Source organism: Bolinopsis microptera, chromosome 4, assembly GCF_026151205.1.
Source record: "Bolinopsis microptera isolate Bmic1 chromosome 4, MBARI_Bmic_1.0, whole genome shotgun sequence".
NCBI lineage: Eukaryota > Metazoa > Ctenophora > Tentaculata > Lobata > Bolinopsidae > Bolinopsis > Bolinopsis microptera.
In genome coordinates this window covers 7,068,262-7,086,509 of record NC_087075.1, presented here as the reverse complement: position 1 = coordinate 7,086,509, position 18,248 = coordinate 7,068,262, and the positions used below count along the sequence as shown (strand labels likewise).

The window sequence follows — 18,248 nt, the reverse complement described above, 5'->3', positions numbered from 1 at the left end:
CCAAAAGTACTGCATATCCAAGGGTTACAGGGTGGGATATGGGCTACCGGCTGTACTGGTCGCCGTACCTGCAGTCACTGTTATACCTGTAGTCACTGTAGTCACCACTCACCGGTAAGTGGTCAGATAAGCTCTGTGTTGACTGAACTGCATGTGGGTTATGATGAGATGGGCGCCGCTTTGTGAACAGTGTTGCTTTACTCCAACTTGAAAGCAAAAGTAAGGCCATGTTCGGTCCGGACCTACATGCATTTTCTTCTGTTAAGTAAAGAAGTAACTGTGATATGTATATTGTAAGACGCCTCCTCCACCGCCTCCACCGCCGCCGCATGTCCCACTTCCCAGTTCACTGACTCAGCGGCGGCCATATGGGCATGAAGCTGTTAGTGCAACAATAAACATCCGGTTGCAACAATAAACATTCGGGTGCAACCACTAACATTTGGGTGCAACTGTCAATCTTCTCCATTATTTCACTGTCTGCTTCGACATTTTATATTCGTTAAATTGGTATTCGGATTTAAAACTCTGTGTGCGAGGTCACCAAATTCGGTGACTACAATCGGTCAGGATACTTAACTTAGTACAAGTTGGCTTCCACTGGTTCTCACTTATGATATAGACCCGGTAACTTCCTGCCCTCGGTTGAGAAATACTATTTATGTTCTAAAAACCGTCGTAGTAGTATGTATTACATAATAATATCCCCAATATCTAGTAGCAATGATTTTGTTTTGAGAGCGAAACTAACAATTTGTTCTGCAGGCACCAGAACTACCGGAGCGCCAGAGGCCGCGGTGGAGCCCGAGTGGGCAACAGACCACAACACGTCCCCAACAAGAAGAACAAGACCGGAGGAGGGCAGCCCGGAGGAGGGGGCCGCGGGGGGCTCGGGGGACCAAAGAATAAGAAGCCTGACCAATAGTGCGCGGTGTGGACGTGCTTCAATAGTTGCCATGGTTACAGGTGACTTCGCTCTTCAACAAATGCTCCCGTTTGGCTTTCGTGCCAGTTAAATATGTACGGTATCTGAACAAAACCGTGGGCTGAAGAACGCTGATCGTATCTTACCTCTCTTTTATCCATTGTACAAACACCATTAGATGGTGAAAGTTAACGAGATTATTTATTTGATCATTGTTCCTACAATGGTTTAACTTTAACGAGGTTTAGTTTCCAGGAGCAAGGAGGTGCTCCTGCGCTTGGAACTTTGTTTTTATTTGTTCTTTATATTTCATTGTTCAGAATATATTTCTTCTCATTTGACAATAAAAGCCAAGTCTAATTTCTGTACTTATTTTAAAAGAAAGGATCCAAGTTTCACTAATTTAAGTTCTTCTAAAATTAAATCTCGAACAGCAGCGAACGCGTACTTAACCGAAAAGATCCTATAATATTGTAATACAACTACGCGTTTTGTTCTAGAAACAGTTTTTTAGAGATTTCACCGGCGTATCCTATAAAATCATCTAATTTGTTCCATTTTAGGGAGGGGCGCCAAAAGGGTAGGGGCGCTTTTTCAGCGGGGGGGGGGGGGGGGGGGCGGCGCCAACAGGCAACGTTACACCACTGTTTCTGGTTACTGATTCAAATAAGCTCACTCTTAAATACAATCAGAACTAAGAAACCTTGATTAAATTCGGACAGTGGGTCAGTCGTTTAAAACATTAGGCGTGGCCATGTCCGCGCTTCTAGCTCTATGATACGCTAAATTACGTAACGTAAATGCGCGCGCGCCGTGTTAAACCTCAAATCTGCGCTGCAATGATTAAGACACTGTTTCACGCGCGTTCCATTATGAAGATTTCTTGGCTGCTGATTATTTGCCACGCTATGCACAATAGACATGTGGCGCAATCAATCCATTTTTGAACAAATTTCTGATTGGCATTTTCTGATTGGCATTATACGGGGAATAATAGTGTACAAAAGCGGACAACTAGGGGCGAAAAATAGGCGAGCGTGTCGAATCACTCTACTGCAGTGTGTTCTAAAACTAAATACATTGGAATGTCCCATATTAATCGCAAAGGGTTAAAATGCTTCCTTGACGAATTATTGGCCAAAACGGTCACGTGAAATATAATTGAGTAGGTCAAACTTCTCGTTAGGGTTAGGTTTTCGGTTTATTGATAAATATCTGTCAGGGCGAGCGAGCGAAGAGTAAGTTACGCCTTTACGCCACAGAAATAAATACAACATCTCTTTCGTTCAACAAGTCAAAATGTTGCTTACATCATTGATGAAAAATCAATCACAGAGGTATAACGGAAAAAAGAATAACAATGAATCAACAAAACCGAAACTTTTCAGTCGGTACAAATTTAAAACGGAATGGTTTCCACAGTCGCTCAGATGTCCAGACATGCGATAATCATTTAGTTACGATCTACTTTATCTACAGTTGCAACAATTCATTATCTACAATCATACATAGTCATACTTTAATTGATACTTAAATTGGTACTTTTAAAACTTTAAAATCCACTGAATAAATAAGATCTGATTAAAATAATATAATTTAAAAATTCCCTATTTTCAGCAGTGAAAATGTTGAGCAGAATAAAGAAATAATTAACAACAGTTCAGGGATAAATATCACAGCGATTAATTAATATCCGGATCATCGTAGAACTACTACAAAACTTACACAGTCACATCCTGAGACTAGCTTAATTAACTACTGACAACAGAAAATGAATAAAGTAATAAGCAGTGCTTATTTGAAATGCCTTAAATATTTTCCTTAAATCTTAAGTGCCTGAGGCAGCAAAAAACCCCATAAACCCTACGAAAATATAGCAATAATCAATATCAAATCATTTCTCCCAAAATTTTTAAGTAGCGTAAGGGATCGTTCACATATCATGCAAGCAATTAGAAAGGTTATTTGAAAATGATTACGCCAGCGAAATAAAGGGGATGCCGAAATAAAACGTAACAGTGAGCGTTCCCTTACCAGATGCATGGCGGATCGACCTTATTAGGAAAGATCATTACAAAATATTTCTGAAACACAAGCAGGGGTCTGCTCATCTATAAACCTTAGAATTCTTGAAAACTAAATCTTCCTCCTCATCACTACTATCATAGTCTCTCAACAGCTTCTGAAATCCATTTTTATCATAACTGTCACTGTCCCCTCTATTGTTACACCTAATCACGATGACCACCCCCATGTACGCAATGGGAATGACCGCTAACACCGCGATTACGACGAGAAAAGAAATGGGAATATTGGATGCAAGGATGTTGAGCAGTGCGGGTGTTTCCTTACGTTTCTCCGTGTCTTCCTGTTTTTCAGAGAGCTTCCACACGTGGAACGGTGCGGTTATTTCACCGAGGAAGATGCCGATGTGCTGGATGTAGGTTAGGGCGTGTGGCATGGTGAAGTTGCTGGTGTTGCAGGGGTACACTCCTTTTATCTCTCCTGAAATATTAAGATGTTTACAGGGTACACTCCTTTTATCTCTCCTGAAATATTAAGATATTTACCCATCATACAGCGACTCTTAAATAACCCTGAAGGGAGCCTGAAGTGTGTGCCTTTAGTGAACTTTAAGTTAATTAAGATGGATTATTAAGTTTTCTAATCTGTATTATGACAAAAGGTAAGAACCCCGGTCAAAATCTATTCCTGAATTTGTGTCTGTGCAAAATACCGAAAAATACAATAACCAAATAGATCTGTCAAACACCTGTGAATCCCCATCAAACATACCTGAATCTACGTTAACCAACATGACTTTAGCAGGAGATTCCGAATCAGATATATTGACAGCAGCAATTAATCTACTTTCAGGAATGTAGTCTATAGCGTACACACTCCCCGGCACGGAATACACTGCTGTGAAGTTTCCTTTGTAGGTCATCGTGTGGATCTGAACATTTAGCTCGTTAATGTATCTGTTTAAATGTTACAGTAACATGTTTGGATCCGTTATTTCGGTTAAAGACCTGATTGAGATATCAATTATACTGTTAATTGGACGATATTAATCAATTTTACCTGTCCGTTCTCCCGGTCTGCCACATAAATCATCCTATCTGGGTGGTTGATAGCCAGATCGTGCACCAAGCCCATACTCCCAGGTACTTTCTTCTTTCTTGATTCTTTGCCAAATTCTCCGACAAATATCCCCCTCTTGTTAAATTTAACAACCCGGGAGTTGCAGTATCCGTCGCCGACGAAGATAAAGTCCTCTGCAGTGACGACAACCGAAGTAGGTTTGCAGAAATGGGACGAATCGTTACCGGGCTCAAATTTAGTTCCTGAAATCGATATTGATAGTTACAGTATGCTCCTACTAATAATAATAAATTGAAATTTAATAACACCGCTATTAAGATAAAACTTATACTCAGCAGTGTTTAAACTAGTCATCCCAGAAAATAACATGACTACTAAGTTAAGAAAAGTAACTTATGCTTGAAAATATATACAATACTAAAGCCAGAAAATGGTACTTAAACATATTATGCAAAGATCAAACACTACTAATGTTTTAGCAAATATATTATACTCAATCACGATTATAAGTTTCTTTTAGCGACTTTCCTTCCGATTAACATTCGGGGTGACATGATCAGATTTTGAAGGTCAAAAGACGCTTGAAATAAAAGTGGACCGCTTTGTTTAAAAAGCTCAGTGTTTCATGAAATTTATAAAAAAGAGAAACAAAAATGCAAATAATTAATTAAACTGACCTAGTATTAACGAGGGCTCCGTCTTGTTAACCTCAAACTTTAGAACTTGATGAAGAGCAACATCAGTAACAAAGACATTGTCATGGTGATCAACAAAGACTCCGTGAGGCATTATGAAGTGATTCTTGCCCAAGGACCGTGTCACATTTCCTGTTGTGTTACAGTGTTGGGTAAAGAGATCGTTTGGGAACGAAAATTTAGGTACATTATTAATTACATAATATTATAGGGGAAACGAATTGGTGCCGAAAATCTAAAATCAGGTTAATCCAGGCCCAGGTCTTAATAAACTACTAGATCTGTAGTTGTTGTTGTTTTGTTGTTGTTAGATCTGATACAGATAGGAGTACGATAACTATAATAGTGTCAAAAAGTTGATTTGCTCACCAGATATAGGATCAATAAACAAGATCACATCCTCCTCTAGGATAGCTTCCTTATCGACCACCACGTTATCATAGTCGAACCACTGCTTTTTAGACCAATCGTTGCCTGTAGGTAGAAGTCAGGTTTACTGATTATTCACTGATTACCTGGGTTACAGGGGTAACATGTTACCTGGGTTACAGTTACCAGGGTTACAGGGGTAACATGTTACCTGGGTTACAGTTACCAGGGTTACAGGGGTAACATGTTACCTGGGTTACAGTTACCAGGGTTACAGGGGTAACATGTTACCTGGGTTACAGTTACCAGGGTTACAGGGGTAACATGTTACCTGGGTTACAGTTACCAGGGTTACAGGGGTAACATGTTACCTGGGTTACAGTTACCAGGGTTACAGGGGTAACATGTTACCTGGGTTACAGTTACCAGGGTTACAGGGGTAACATGTTACCTGGGTTACAGTTACCAGGGTTACAGGGGTAACATGTTACCTGGGTTACAGTTACCAGGGTTACAGGGGTAACATGTTACCTGGGTTACAGTTACCAGGGTTACAGGAGTAACATGTTACCAGGGTTACAGTTACCAGGGTTACAGGGGTAACATGTTACCTGGGTTACAGTTACCAGGGTTACAGGGGTAACATGTTACCAGGGTTACAGTTACCAGGGTTACAGTTACCAGGGTTACAGGGGTAACATGTTACCTGGGTTACAGTTACCAGGGTTACAGGGGTAACATGTTACCAGGGTTACAGTTACCAGGGTTACAGGGGTAACATGTTACCTGGGTTACAGTTACCAGGGTTACAGGGGTAACATGTTACCAGGGTTACAGTTACCAGGGTTACAGGGGTAACATGTTACCTGGGTTACAGTTACCAGGGTTACAGGGGTAACATGTTACCTGGGTTACAGTTACCAGGGTTACAGGGGTAACATGTTACCTGGGTTACAGTTACCAGGGTTACAGGGGTAACATGTTACCTGGGTTACAGTTACCAGGGTTACAGGGGTAACATGTTACCTGGGTTACAGTTACCAGGGTTACAGGGGTAACATGTTACCTGGGTTACAGTTACCAGGGTTACAGGGGTAACATGTTACCTGGGTTACAGTTACCAGGGTTACAGGGGTAACATGTTACCTGGGTTACAGTTACCAGGGTTACAGGGGTAACATGTTACCTGGGTTACAGTTACCAGGGTTACAGGGGTAACATGTTACCTGGGTTACAGTTACCAGGGTTACAGGGGTAACATGTTACCAGGGTTATATGTTCATGATTACATAGTTTAGTGGCAAGTGAGTTGGGAAGGGTTGTATAAGTTACATAATTTTGTACTTTCGATATTATGTGAAATGTTGCCCCCCAAATATACATAATATTATGATGATGTTTACTTTGTATTAAGTAAAATCAGATAGGGAATAAGTAAATGATTGCTTTTTCTTCTAGTCCGAGCTATGTCTTTTTTTCCCCAGGAAAATAGTAAGAGACCTACCCTTACCTGATTGTATTCTTCCATAAAACTGTACGGTATTATTATTAAACTATCAATGATGTTCTTCAAGATTTTTTACTGTCGCAGCAATTATTTTCGATATTTTAGGATATAAGCTCCTTCGTGGGGTCTTCGAGGGGGAGCAAAATTATACTCAAAAATTCAGAACCTAAAACCTTAAAAACACCCAGCAAGTTACACTAACCGGAAACTAAACTAACCAAATCTAACATCAATTACATGTCAGTCACATGCTTGTGCCATGTGCACTCATTTGAGTTTAGATGCAGACAGCAAACAATAATGTGTAGTTTGTCTCCCGGCCACCGGGTCACGTTTTGGAGATCGTGAATTGCAGTCATTCCATCTACATTCTGCATGCAGAGTACAGACACAGCTCAGCAGCAAACCGATCACCGTTTGATTTTCATTTGTAGTCATAAACCCAAAATTGTGGAATGCAATGCCTTACCATCTGAATTGCATCGGCGACCAGGAGCAACACAGTTCATATCTTCCCGATACACCGCCTATCAGGGGCAGAACTCCCCAGAACTCAAACTCGCTAGTACTTTGCTGGAGGAATGACAGAGAGATCTCCTCTCTGTGGGTGGTCACACGATGTCATTAACACTTAATGAATCTCACCATAGGTAGGTAGGTGCGTGTACTGGTAAAACCCTCGAAATTCTTGATCACTGTACTACTTATTCTTGCCGAATCTGCTGCCTCTTGTTCTATTTCAAAGTTATCATCATTACTGGGCTTGATGAGGTGGCACGCAAAAGAATGCTCTTAACTCACATCGTCAATCTATGCCGCAAAATCGTTTTCGATCATCTTTTAAATTGAAGGTAATACCAGCATAATGCTGCCTTTGTTTATCTTAACTGTGATATCATGAAACTTGTCAGTGGAATAGAAAACAGACTAAAATCGGAACAATCCAAATTAAACTATGCATTTTGTAGTCGAAAGGATATAATATTGTAATTTGTAACATTTGAAGATTTGAAATAAAAGTGCATAGTCAGTAAAATTCAGAATAAATAGATAAAATCTGAGAGTAACAAAACTAAAATCAACATAAATCAAAAATATTCCCCATTCATGTATTAAAAATAAAGTAATAACAAATAATTTAACCCCTAAAAGTTTTCTTCAAAATTTCACCCTCTACAAAAAATAAACTATCGAAATTTTAAAAATACGCAATCCTGGCGTGGTCCTTTGATCTGCTAAGTTCACCTACACAACTTTTAACGCGTTACAGTATCAGATTTGTTCTCGTTGTCAGTTTTCTTCTTGATCTTGGTCACTACTTATACTCCCTGTTTGTCCCTCTTAAGAATTCAAGTTTGGAATGGAATGTGTTCTTTTTTCAAATACCACAAAATGGAATAGGAAAAGTTTTCAAAATACATTCTAAGGACGGTCCTTGACAAGTCCAGCTTTTTAACCGAATTGGTACTAGCAACTTCTCTTAATTTAACGTGTTCAAAGTTTTATGTTTTTAACTTGATAATATCGCCATGGCGTTTTAGTAAATTTGTGTCCCAAAATCTATTATGTCCAATGTCGGAGTGCATTGCCTTCAAAAGGTAAGAATCAAATCAAATTGAGTTGCAAACAATATTTGGGCCGGATGATGCTCATAATAATTCATAAAAAATGTAATTAAAAGTAATTAAAAGTAATTAAAAGTAATTAAAAGTAATTAAAAGTAATTAAATGTAATTAAAAGTAATTACATGTAATTAAATGTAACCGTACCTGCACGATGGAACACAACAAGCTGTTTCTTATCTGCTGAGTGAGATAAGCCTCCTATCTGACCGATATTCTCCACAATACCAACAGATTTCCAGGAATCGTCCACCTCGTACGACACCTCGTTCTCTTCTTCTTTCACTCTCGCGTAATCCGGTACGGTGAATTTCTTTTCGTAGTAGCAACCGTCCTCTAGCCTGAATTATGTTATAATTATAATTTAAATAATTATCTCAGTGTAGACAAACCATTGTTTAATTGTTTTAACTGGATGTGGAGTGTTAGTTATTGTAGTTATTGTTAAATATTACTATTTCATTGTTATATTACTGAAATTGAGCAATTTAATTAATGGATTTGCGGACAAGAAAAGGGGTTAGGATTGGTAGAATAATACCAACTTCTTGAACTAATTGTAACTGCTTTTATAATTTTGTACAATACACTTAATACCAGTTTGACTCTACAGAAATCATTACTGTACATACATTCTATATTTATACTATATTTAAACTAACTGGAATTGTTAAACTCGACAGAAATCACTATTGTACAACATGATACACCCAAATTTATATATCTACTAACCTGAATTTGTCAGCGTCCATGAAGTACATCATGTAGAAGTTACACATCTCGTCCTCGCCAGTGGACCCTATTCTGGTAGTGATGTCACGTGTGCTCACAAACTCACACCGTGCGTGAAGTATGTCACCTGGGAGGAAATAAATTGTCATGTTTATAACACGCTTCTAATATTTTTCTAACATTTACACGCTTTGGAATTGAAAATATACCCAAAGATAAGATTTAAGCACTGGGTTCAAGAGGCATACATATTCGCCCAAAAAACATCCGGTTCAATTTAATCGCCGAATTCTAATCAAAAGTCAGGTCTCAAGTTGTTAGAGCTGTTAGAGTTGTTAGAGCCGTTAGAGTTGTTAGAGTTATTAGACTGTATTAACCTTTTCTAACGGGATGGTTCTCCCCCTTCATGAGGTAAAACATCTGAGGTTTCTGTGGGTTACCGGTACCGAGCAGTGTCCACGTTCCCTCGCGCTCTCTCCACCCTGACACACGCACTCCTAACTTGTGGGTGTGAGTCCTGAGTGGGGAGGTGAGTGGTTAGTGGGGAGGTTAGTGGTTAGTAGGTGATTTAGCGATTAGTCAGAAGATGAGCGGGTAATTATGTAAATTGATGATGGTATTATGAGAATGATTGTTATGACATTACAATTGCTATTTCATGACTTTCATTATGCTTGTTAACAGTCCCAAGCTGGTTTACCCTATTTATGAGACCATTAAAAGTTCTCTTTAAATGATTAGGTGCTTCCAACATTTTAATACTAATTATCAAAAAACTTAATCTTGATTCATGAACCAAGTACCTGTAAGCGAATGGTGTGATTTCGACATCGTCTTGGAATGCACACGTGGTGTCAGCGTTCACACTCATACGGGGAGGAATTACAGTTCCACCAGTTGCAAACAGGTATATCCCTGATAAGTATTTAAATTATTTAAACTAACCATTAACCAATAAGGGTTACATATTATTATCAGTTTTAAATTTCCCACTAATTGATGAATTTCCAGCTAATTGATGAATTACCAGCTAATTAATTACCAGCTAATTTAGGAGGAGGTTTGGTGATGAGGATCACATCCACACCACTGTTATCTGCTTCCTTTAACTTATATTTGTAGTGCACTTGTAGTAGAATGTAGTCTATCTTGGCATTCCTTCCCACGTGAAAACCGACCTGATAATTTGATAGAATTTAAAAAACATAGAGAGGTGTTAAAATAAATTATCCATAACAGTGTCATGAGCAAAATACAATTTTAGGTGAATTTTTATTAAATTGATCAAATAAATGTTGATCAATGAGTTTGAAACCCCAAACTCAAACAATTAATATACTAACGAAGTTTTACAAGTTTCACAAGTTTTACAATATAACTGCACCTTGTCGGGTAGATCAAACTTAGGAGCGTCCAGAGCCCAGGCCCACAGAATAGTGTTAACCTCAGCAGACCAGTGACAGATCCCACCCATGTCACCCACATCCCAGTAGGGTTTGTCCTGGGCTGGCTTGGTGCACCCGTATATCAGAATGTGGTGAACTCTCTCCGCAGATGCCTGGGCAATTAATTGATAAATAAATTAATTAAATGTTCAGTTTATTAATTAAACAATAATCGTTATCAATGATGACTAAGTGCTTGGCTTTCAGAACTGATAAAATTAAGATCTTAATATTTGTTCACTAGTCATCTGGAAAAAACCGTCCAATAAGATATTGAAAACACAGACCACGTTAAAAAGACAGATCTTAATATAAAGTTATACGGTGTAGTAGTTACTATGGTTACTGGAATTCTAAGTGATCCTACCTGAGGTACGTATCCCACAATGTAAGCATCATCGTAGTCCACTTTAACTGGAGTCACAAGATACATATCATGCACTGTCGTCAAAACATCCGGCATTCGGAGTGGAAGTGTCACAACGTCACCCTCGATAGATTTGGTCTTGATTTCACCTTTCGCAACTTCTTTTTCTGGAACAGTCGTTTCATTGGCAGGGGTCTCTGGGTCTTTAGCCGGTGCTTCAGCCTCTTTAGCAGGTGCTTCAGCAGGTGCTTCAGCCTCTTTAGCAGATGTTTCAGCCTCTTCAGCAGGCGCTTCAGCCTCAGTTACATTGTCTTTGGTTTCAGCGGCGGGAGTTTCGTCAGGTGTTGGGACTCCTTTAGAAAGGGAAACAAGGCATAGGAGGAGAAAAACTGACCGCACAATCATTTGTCGAGTCATAAGCTACAAAGAATAAAGGTTGATGTATCATACAGAAACTAGAAATAGCAGCTGTATGCTCTCACTAAAAATAATTCATAATCTAGGACAAATAAATCAATCACAACTTGTAAAAAGTCACAGTAATACTTACCGTTATTATTTCGTTAGAGAACGATAATACTACTGTTTTCACAAAAATACCATAGCTCACAGTGAAACATTTACAAATATTTGAATAACAAAATACGGATCACGGGTGTTACGTCAAATATGATATTATAAAAGTTATAAAACAGTTAAAATCGTGAAAAATAGACCATACAAGGAAAAGCACGTTTAATAACTTACATTTAAAACCCCAGCTAAATTGGTGCAATATAATAAATTATGGAAAACGCTGTGAAAAGTTACTTGCTATATGAATTAGCGGCATGTTTCGGTAAAAAATTATAATCATCAGGAACCTTCCCCAACAAAATTTCAGTCAATTTAACCCAATCTTGACAGTTATCAGAGCACATCAGAGTCTCTGTTTCATCTCTTCCATGATAATATGGCGGTCTTTCGTTGATTTTCTGTGGGAGCACCTCCAGGACCCCAACTGGAATGTACCGGTAGAGGAAAGACATCCATTCCAACATAAATCTCCGTGTCTTCTCAACCCCTGAAGTGTCAGTCCCCCAGTGTTCCAAACCGTATCTTGTAAACTTTTTTAACATCTCCATCCGCTCACACGAAGAGATATCCATGTGTTTCTGCTGCTTTATTTCTGAGAAAAGCCATGGTTTAATCAATGCTCCCCTACCTATCATCACACTATCCGTAAACTTCTGACTCTCGTTATAATCCTCGTAGGAGAGAATGTCCCCGTTTCCGACTAAAGTGATGGGGTCAGCTGCCTCCTTGCACTTGTTGATGTACTCCCAGTCAGCTTTCTTTGTGTACCTTTGCTGTCGTGTCCGACCGTGGATTGTTATGTGTGAGATACCTGTTTTCTTTAGCCTCTCGCACAAACTAATACCAGTGAGTTTAGATTCTGAGGTGCCGATCCGCATTTTTACAGAGATAGGAATGTCAGAGACGTGAACCATGCCAGTCAGTATCTGTTCCAATTTGGTAGCACGATCCATGAGAGCACTCCCAGCTCCTCTGTTAAACACCATATCTATAGGACACCCCACGTTGAGGTCTATAAAATCTACATCGCACTCTGAGTTGATCAACTCACACGCTTTAGACGTCATAGTGGGATTATTCCCACAGATCTGTACTCCGAAAATATCCTCCGTGTGATGTCGTTTGAGTAACGCCCACTCACTACCATGAGCTTGAACCAGGTCCCCACACAAAGCCATCTCCCCGCAGGTTATATCAGCTCCATACTCCTTACAGATTCGTCTGAATGGAAGATTACCTACGGTTGTAAGCGGAGAGAGAAAGAGCTTGCCACGAAGGTCTAAGGTCTTTTTTGGTCTTGTTTGGAGGCAGTAATAATCTTCTTTTATTCTTTCATAGACATTCTGACATGTGAGCTTGTGGTTTGGTTCGTCTTTGTTTTGCGAATTAGCTTCAGCTTTAAAACCGTTCTTTGATTCAGTATCAACTGCGCTGCCATTCGTTTGTATTACATTGTCTTTGTTATTATTTTCTGAGTCTACGGTAGAAACATCAATTTTGGGCCTTTTCGACAGAGTTCTTTTTAGATGGGTTCCCAGCTCAGTAGAAAGATCGTTACCGTTCGATTCAAGAAATTCGTACGATCTTTTAAACCAGACTTGTTTTGACCTTAGATTCGATTGAATCTCTTTCTGCAAGGTCTTTTTTACTTCATAGATTTTCATCTTTTCATTTAGGTCCCCGTCAATTATATTTCTTAGATCTTTATCGAGGTGACCCGAACCATAACGACAAGCTATACCATAATTACAAAGACCGTACAGTTTGAAGTTAACACACTCATCAGCTAAATCAGGCCCTTTCATGGATAAAAAAGCCTGCCTGTCATGACTCCTCTTGCATTTATCCTTCAAGAGGCACTCTGCGTCCCTGATCAGATTCTGACATAACATCTGAGATGCAGGTTGTTGATAGGCTCTTCTCCTCTTGTTCTGGCCTCCTTTCTTCCTCTTTTTAGGTTGGTTGTTTTGTGCATCTCGTGGATCAGAGGCAGGTGCTTCCGGAATTGAAGGCTTTTCTGTAAGGAATTCTTGTTTAATAGGAGCTTCTCCAACTCGAATCATTCTGTGGGGACCTAGAAAGAAGAAGGAAGTTTTTGATTGAGATCTGTAAGTTACAAATAGCAATAAAAATAAACAAGCATTTAATATAACAAGGATGCAAAATAATTTTTGTGTTGAACAAGAAAAAAGTTGATTACAATCAATTAATTTAATTCTGGCGATCAGGTTTCGATCAGAATTGGGTTTAGAAATAAATTTGAATTATTTTCTGAGTTTTCGGCAATAAAAACACAATTGAAATAGTCGATAAATAAATAATAAATACCAATAGATACCCCACAGATTGTCAAATAATGTTTAAATAATTTTAGTATATCATAAATAGATGTGGATACTGGCGGGGAGGTGATAATTATTTGTTTACATTAATAGGTAGTGAGCACATGTTAAGCAGGCTGAGGATCGAGGTGATAATTGTTTGTTTAAATTTTAGGTGGAGCACATGTTAAGCAGGCTGATGAGGTGATACATATTTTGTATTATAGAAGGCTTGTAACACTTGTAACGCCTTCTTGTTACCCCCCTTTGAGGGCCCCGAATTATTTTCTGAACGAAAGCTCAAAAATAACCGAGAAATCGACCTTCTTATTAACTCATTTTGATGACCGTTTCTAACCTAAAATTGCACGAAAAATCGATTTAGCTAGGTTTCAGAACCTATAAACACTTCCTTATCCCTCAAAATTGATGTTTTATAGTTTAGAATGCGAGCAACAAGCAACATATATTTTGATCCTTTGGTTCTACTGCAGCTCTTGACCTAGGGCTGAAACCGAAAGATCGAGGCAATCCTCACCTTAACTGATCGAACTTGAGCGAAGAGCAGAGTACAACAAAACACAGCAGGTAAGCAACTCATTTTGGTGACTGTTCCTCACCTGTACAACGTTGCACGAGAAATCGATTTAAGTTGGTTTTACAGCCCAATAACGCTTCCCTATTCCTAAAATTTTTGTGTTACTCAAACAAAGAACATGATGATTCTGCAACGAAAGAACAAGGAGATCATCTCGTTAACAACTCGAACGAGAGGCCGACGACCAGGCCCCCTTATTACAGAGGCGGCTATTGAGGGCGTCCAGGCGTCCGTGGACGCCCTAAAATTATTATCTGGTGGCTGTTGCTTAAAATAGAAATAGTAATTAGTAATAGTGTTAGGAAATAACAAATCGCAATATAAAGCTCTTTATTCACTATCATACGTTTTAATGTAAGCGCACGCATGATCTTCGTGAAATTTTGTGTTGTAGGGAGTCCAACCCTACCATTGGACTACTCAGCCGCGCAGTTTTAACACATAGTTAATTGTAAACGTTACAAAGCACATCGTGCGCATCCCACTACAGGTAACCTATTATGATTTGCCATATATTATGATTTGCCTCGATTTGAGGGTCCAGGACCCTTTGCAGTTTGAAATATTGACTGCTATGATACTGCGCGGCTAAGATCGTACACGTGTGGTGTCCTGTTTCAACCATGTTATAAGTTTTTGTTTTTGTTTGCTGTCGCCTGTAAAGTGTTACACATTACATATAACAAGGCCCTGTGTGTAATGTAATCGGTAGTTTGGAGGGATCAGCTTGAGCCGGCTCCCAAGCCCCCCTCCCCCCGGCCCCCCCAGTCCATCGATTGGACCCCCAACAAAACTGCCAGCCAGCTCCCACGAGCCGCCTCTGCCTTATTATTAGGGGTCCCACGGAGATCAGATCATATCACCAATTAGTGACGTATAATTAATGATGTGATCCATCAGTAGTATTTAACTGACCTAGAAATGGGCTAGATACAGGTTAGAGTTCACATGTCAACTCTGTACATCATGGCATTGCATTAAGAAGTAAATATGATCTTTAAGATCTGACCGCTTGACTCGTATATCACATAAGGGACGGGAGCTCTTGCTAAAGGGGGTTCTCGTATCTAAGGATGTTAGGATGTGAGACGTACGTGTCAAAGGCATGTGTTTTTAGGTATATAATTCAAGGACAAAAGGAAATCGCGACACGTGCGGAATCGCGATTTTTCCTATTCTCCGCGACAAATCGCGATTTTTGACGTTTGCAGCGCCAAATCGCGATTTTCTCAGATCCTCGCGACAGATTGCGATCATTTCAGTTCTACACGACAAATTTGTGCATTCTCCTTTAAATCTTCAGGCCAAATATCACGTTATTTATAAATATAAGTATATGGAACCAATCACATCCACAGCCTTCCGAATGTATGTACGGACTTCAGCATTCCGAGATCGCATTACAAGGGGGAAGCTTCGAGTCCAAAATCGTATATCGAGAGGTAGGTACTACTAAAAGGTACGGGCTTCAGTAAAGTAAATCGTTGACACACCCTTTTGATCGCAACGTGTAGGCTACATATTTTTTTTCCGGTTTACTTGCTACACGGTGAAGCAAGTAAACCGGAAAAAAATATGTTAGGCTCATAATGATCATAATGATCATTATGCAAACATTCACATGACGATGACTCACCCACTTAAGGAATTGTGCGAGAAGATGAACAATCAACAAAGGCAAAGATGAGGAAATAAAATAATGTGTAATGCGTGTTAGGCATAAGGTTAGTTAGTCATAAGGTTAGTTAGGAGTTAATTTGTTAAGTGAAATTGAATCATGAGATTTGGAACAATGATAACATTGATCAATTGTTAAGACAATATATACGGACAACATCTCATGAGGGTAAAGGAAATATTTCTATGAACGTAGTGATCAGGAGTGTCAGCTTTATACTCGGACGACGAGCCCTCGGTCCCCACAAAAGATAATTTTTTAGAATTATAGTTAAGACTAGTAGTACAAAATGTGTAAAGGAGCTAATGGTCAGTCTATAAAACACATGAAAAGCAGTCTGCTCCATACCCCTTAGTCTCTAGCTCTGTTATCAAAACACGTGATTCGATCACGTGATTTTATCTCATTGTAAACAGGGTTTATTTGTTTCATTACGTGTAGTATGGTAAAGTATTAACACAATTTAACTAATAATATCATGTGAACAGAGTTGACATGTGAACTCTACTCTGTATCTAGCCCATTTCTAGGTCAATTAAATTCTACTGATGGATCACATCACTAATCATACGTCACTAATTGGTGACATGATCTGATCTCCGTGGGACCCCGAATAATGAGGGGGCCTGGCCGTCGTGCAGCCACTCGAACAGGTTCTATCACAATTTTCAGAGCAGAGCACGATAGCAAAATCAAAAGAAACAAAATAAAGGTAGGTAACCAACACCATGATATAACAATCATAATAACAACTGAATTAAATTTATTCGGACGACGGGCAGCCCTGATGTGCTCCGCTGTAGAACCAAAGGATCAAAATATATGTTGCTTGTTGCTCGCATTCTAAACTATAAAACATCAATTTTGAGGGATAAGGAAGTGTTTATAGGTTCTGAAACCTAGCTAAATCGATTTTTCGTGCAATTTTAGGTTAGAAACGGTCATCAAAATGAGTTTATAAGAAGGTCGATTTCTCGGTTATTTTTGAGCTTTCGTTCAGAAAATAATTCGGGGCCCTCAAAGGGGGGTAACAAGAAGGCGTTACAAGTGTTACAAGCCTTCTATAATACAAAACATGTATCACATCCTCAGCCTGCTTAACATGTGCTCCACCTAAAATGTAAACAAACAATTATCACCTCCTCAGCCTGCTTAACATGTGCTCACTATTAATGTAAACAAACAATTATCACCTCCCCGCCAGTATCCACATCTATTAAGGGGGGGGGGGGGGGGGGACAATGGATATTTTTTCGTGAAACTTGATTTCGAGATAGCAGTTGACCAACAAACTAGGACCAGTGACTGAACTTTTGAGGGTGTCCCGGACCCCAACCGCCAAACGGTGCCCGCGGGGCAGCCACGCCCATATTTGGTCCAAATTAGGCCCAATTTAGCCAAATACCCTGAAGATGCCCAAAACCCAGATTTTAGGTGCTCTACTTGTAGCTAGTGGTCTCCTGAACTCGTATATGAAATTTCATCAAGATTGGACAAAAAATGACTGAGTTATGGGCCAAAAACCATATGCCCATATTTGGGCATACGCACCAAATCTTGTAGATTTCGTCCCATAAATTGGGCAAATATCAATATTTTTGAATAAAACTTACTTTATAAGAAAGATAAGCCTAAACTACATATTCTCTGTAAGTTATAGCTTTATATCTGCTTAAATGTGGATACTAAGGCGAAAAAACCACAAAAAATGAACTAAATTGCCCGTATCTTGGTTTGCAATATTCGCGGAATTGATCTCATTAAAATTGTAACAACTCAATCAGTTTTCAAAATTTTTCCATGAAATTTTTGGAATCGACTCAAAATCACATTTCCACCTTAGTTTGAGAACAGATTTTTGATTTAGGCCTCCAAAGAAATTTGGCGGCCAAATTCTGAATTTTTACGGGAAAATTTTGGAATTTGGCCGCCAAATTTTTTTGGAGGCCTAAATCAAAAATCTGTTCTCAAACTAAGGTGGAAATGCAATTTTGAGTCGATTCCAAAAATTTCATGGAAAAATTTTGAAAACTGATTGAGTTGTTACAATTTTAATGAGATCAATTCCGAGAATATCGCGAACCAAGATACGGGCAATTTAGTTCATTTTTTGTGGTTTTTTCGCCTTAGTATCCACATTTAAACAGATATAAAGCTATAACTTACAGAGAATATGTAGTTTAGGCTTATCTTTCTTATAAAGTAAGTTTCATTCAAAAATATTGATATTTGCCCAATTTATGGGACGAAATCTACAAAATTTGGTGCGTATGCCCAAATATGAGCATATGGTTTTTGGCCCATAAC

At 39.0% G+C, this 18,248-nt stretch overlaps 3 protein-coding genes across 4 annotated transcripts in view; 1 reads left to right on the top strand and 2 right to left on the bottom strand.

Moving 5' to 3' along the window:
• Positions 1-1,329, top strand: part of LOC134814074 (uncharacterized) — an 88,870-nt gene extending 87,541 nt beyond the window's left edge. The window contains exon 5 of the mRNA XM_063822078.1: positions 766-1,329. Coding sequence (XP_063678148.1) covers positions 766-925 — 160 coding nt within the window. The 3' untranslated portion in view covers positions 926-1,329. The remainder of the gene's footprint in view (positions 1-765) is intronic.
• An 876-nt stretch (positions 1,330-2,205) lies between these two features.
• LOC134814497 (peptidylglycine alpha-amidating monooxygenase-like) lies at positions 2,206-11,209 on the bottom strand. Of its 2 annotated transcripts, XM_063822639.1 has the most exons (13): positions 10,769-11,209; positions 10,341-10,514; positions 9,999-10,134; positions 9,760-9,871; positions 9,334-9,473; positions 8,957-9,083; positions 8,372-8,565; positions 5,095-5,199; positions 4,708-4,857; positions 4,010-4,272; positions 3,722-3,881; positions 3,278-3,430; positions 2,206-3,107 (listed from the first exon to the last, which is right to left on the bottom strand). In XM_063822639.1, the coding sequence occupies exons 1-13, from the start codon at positions 11,183-11,185 to the stop codon at positions 3,088-3,090; spliced, it is 2,151 nt and encodes a 716-aa protein (XP_063678709.1). In that variant the 5' UTR covers positions 11,186-11,209; the 3' UTR covers positions 2,206-3,087. The 2 variants fall into 2 exon arrangements, with proteins under 2 accessions (XP_063678709.1, XP_063678708.1); XM_063822638.1 differs by having other exon boundaries at positions 2,206-3,430.
• Positions 11,210-11,299: 90 nt separating this feature from the next.
• Positions 11,300-13,414, bottom strand: LOC134814498 (tRNA-dihydrouridine(47) synthase [NAD(P)(+)]-like). The gene has a single exon (XM_063822640.1). It carries the CDS (start codon positions 13,405-13,407, stop codon positions 11,575-11,577), a length of 1,833 nt encoding a protein of 610 aa, XP_063678710.1. The 5' UTR covers positions 13,408-13,414; the 3' UTR covers positions 11,300-11,574.
• Between the last annotated feature and the right edge of the window lie 4,834 nt (positions 13,415-18,248).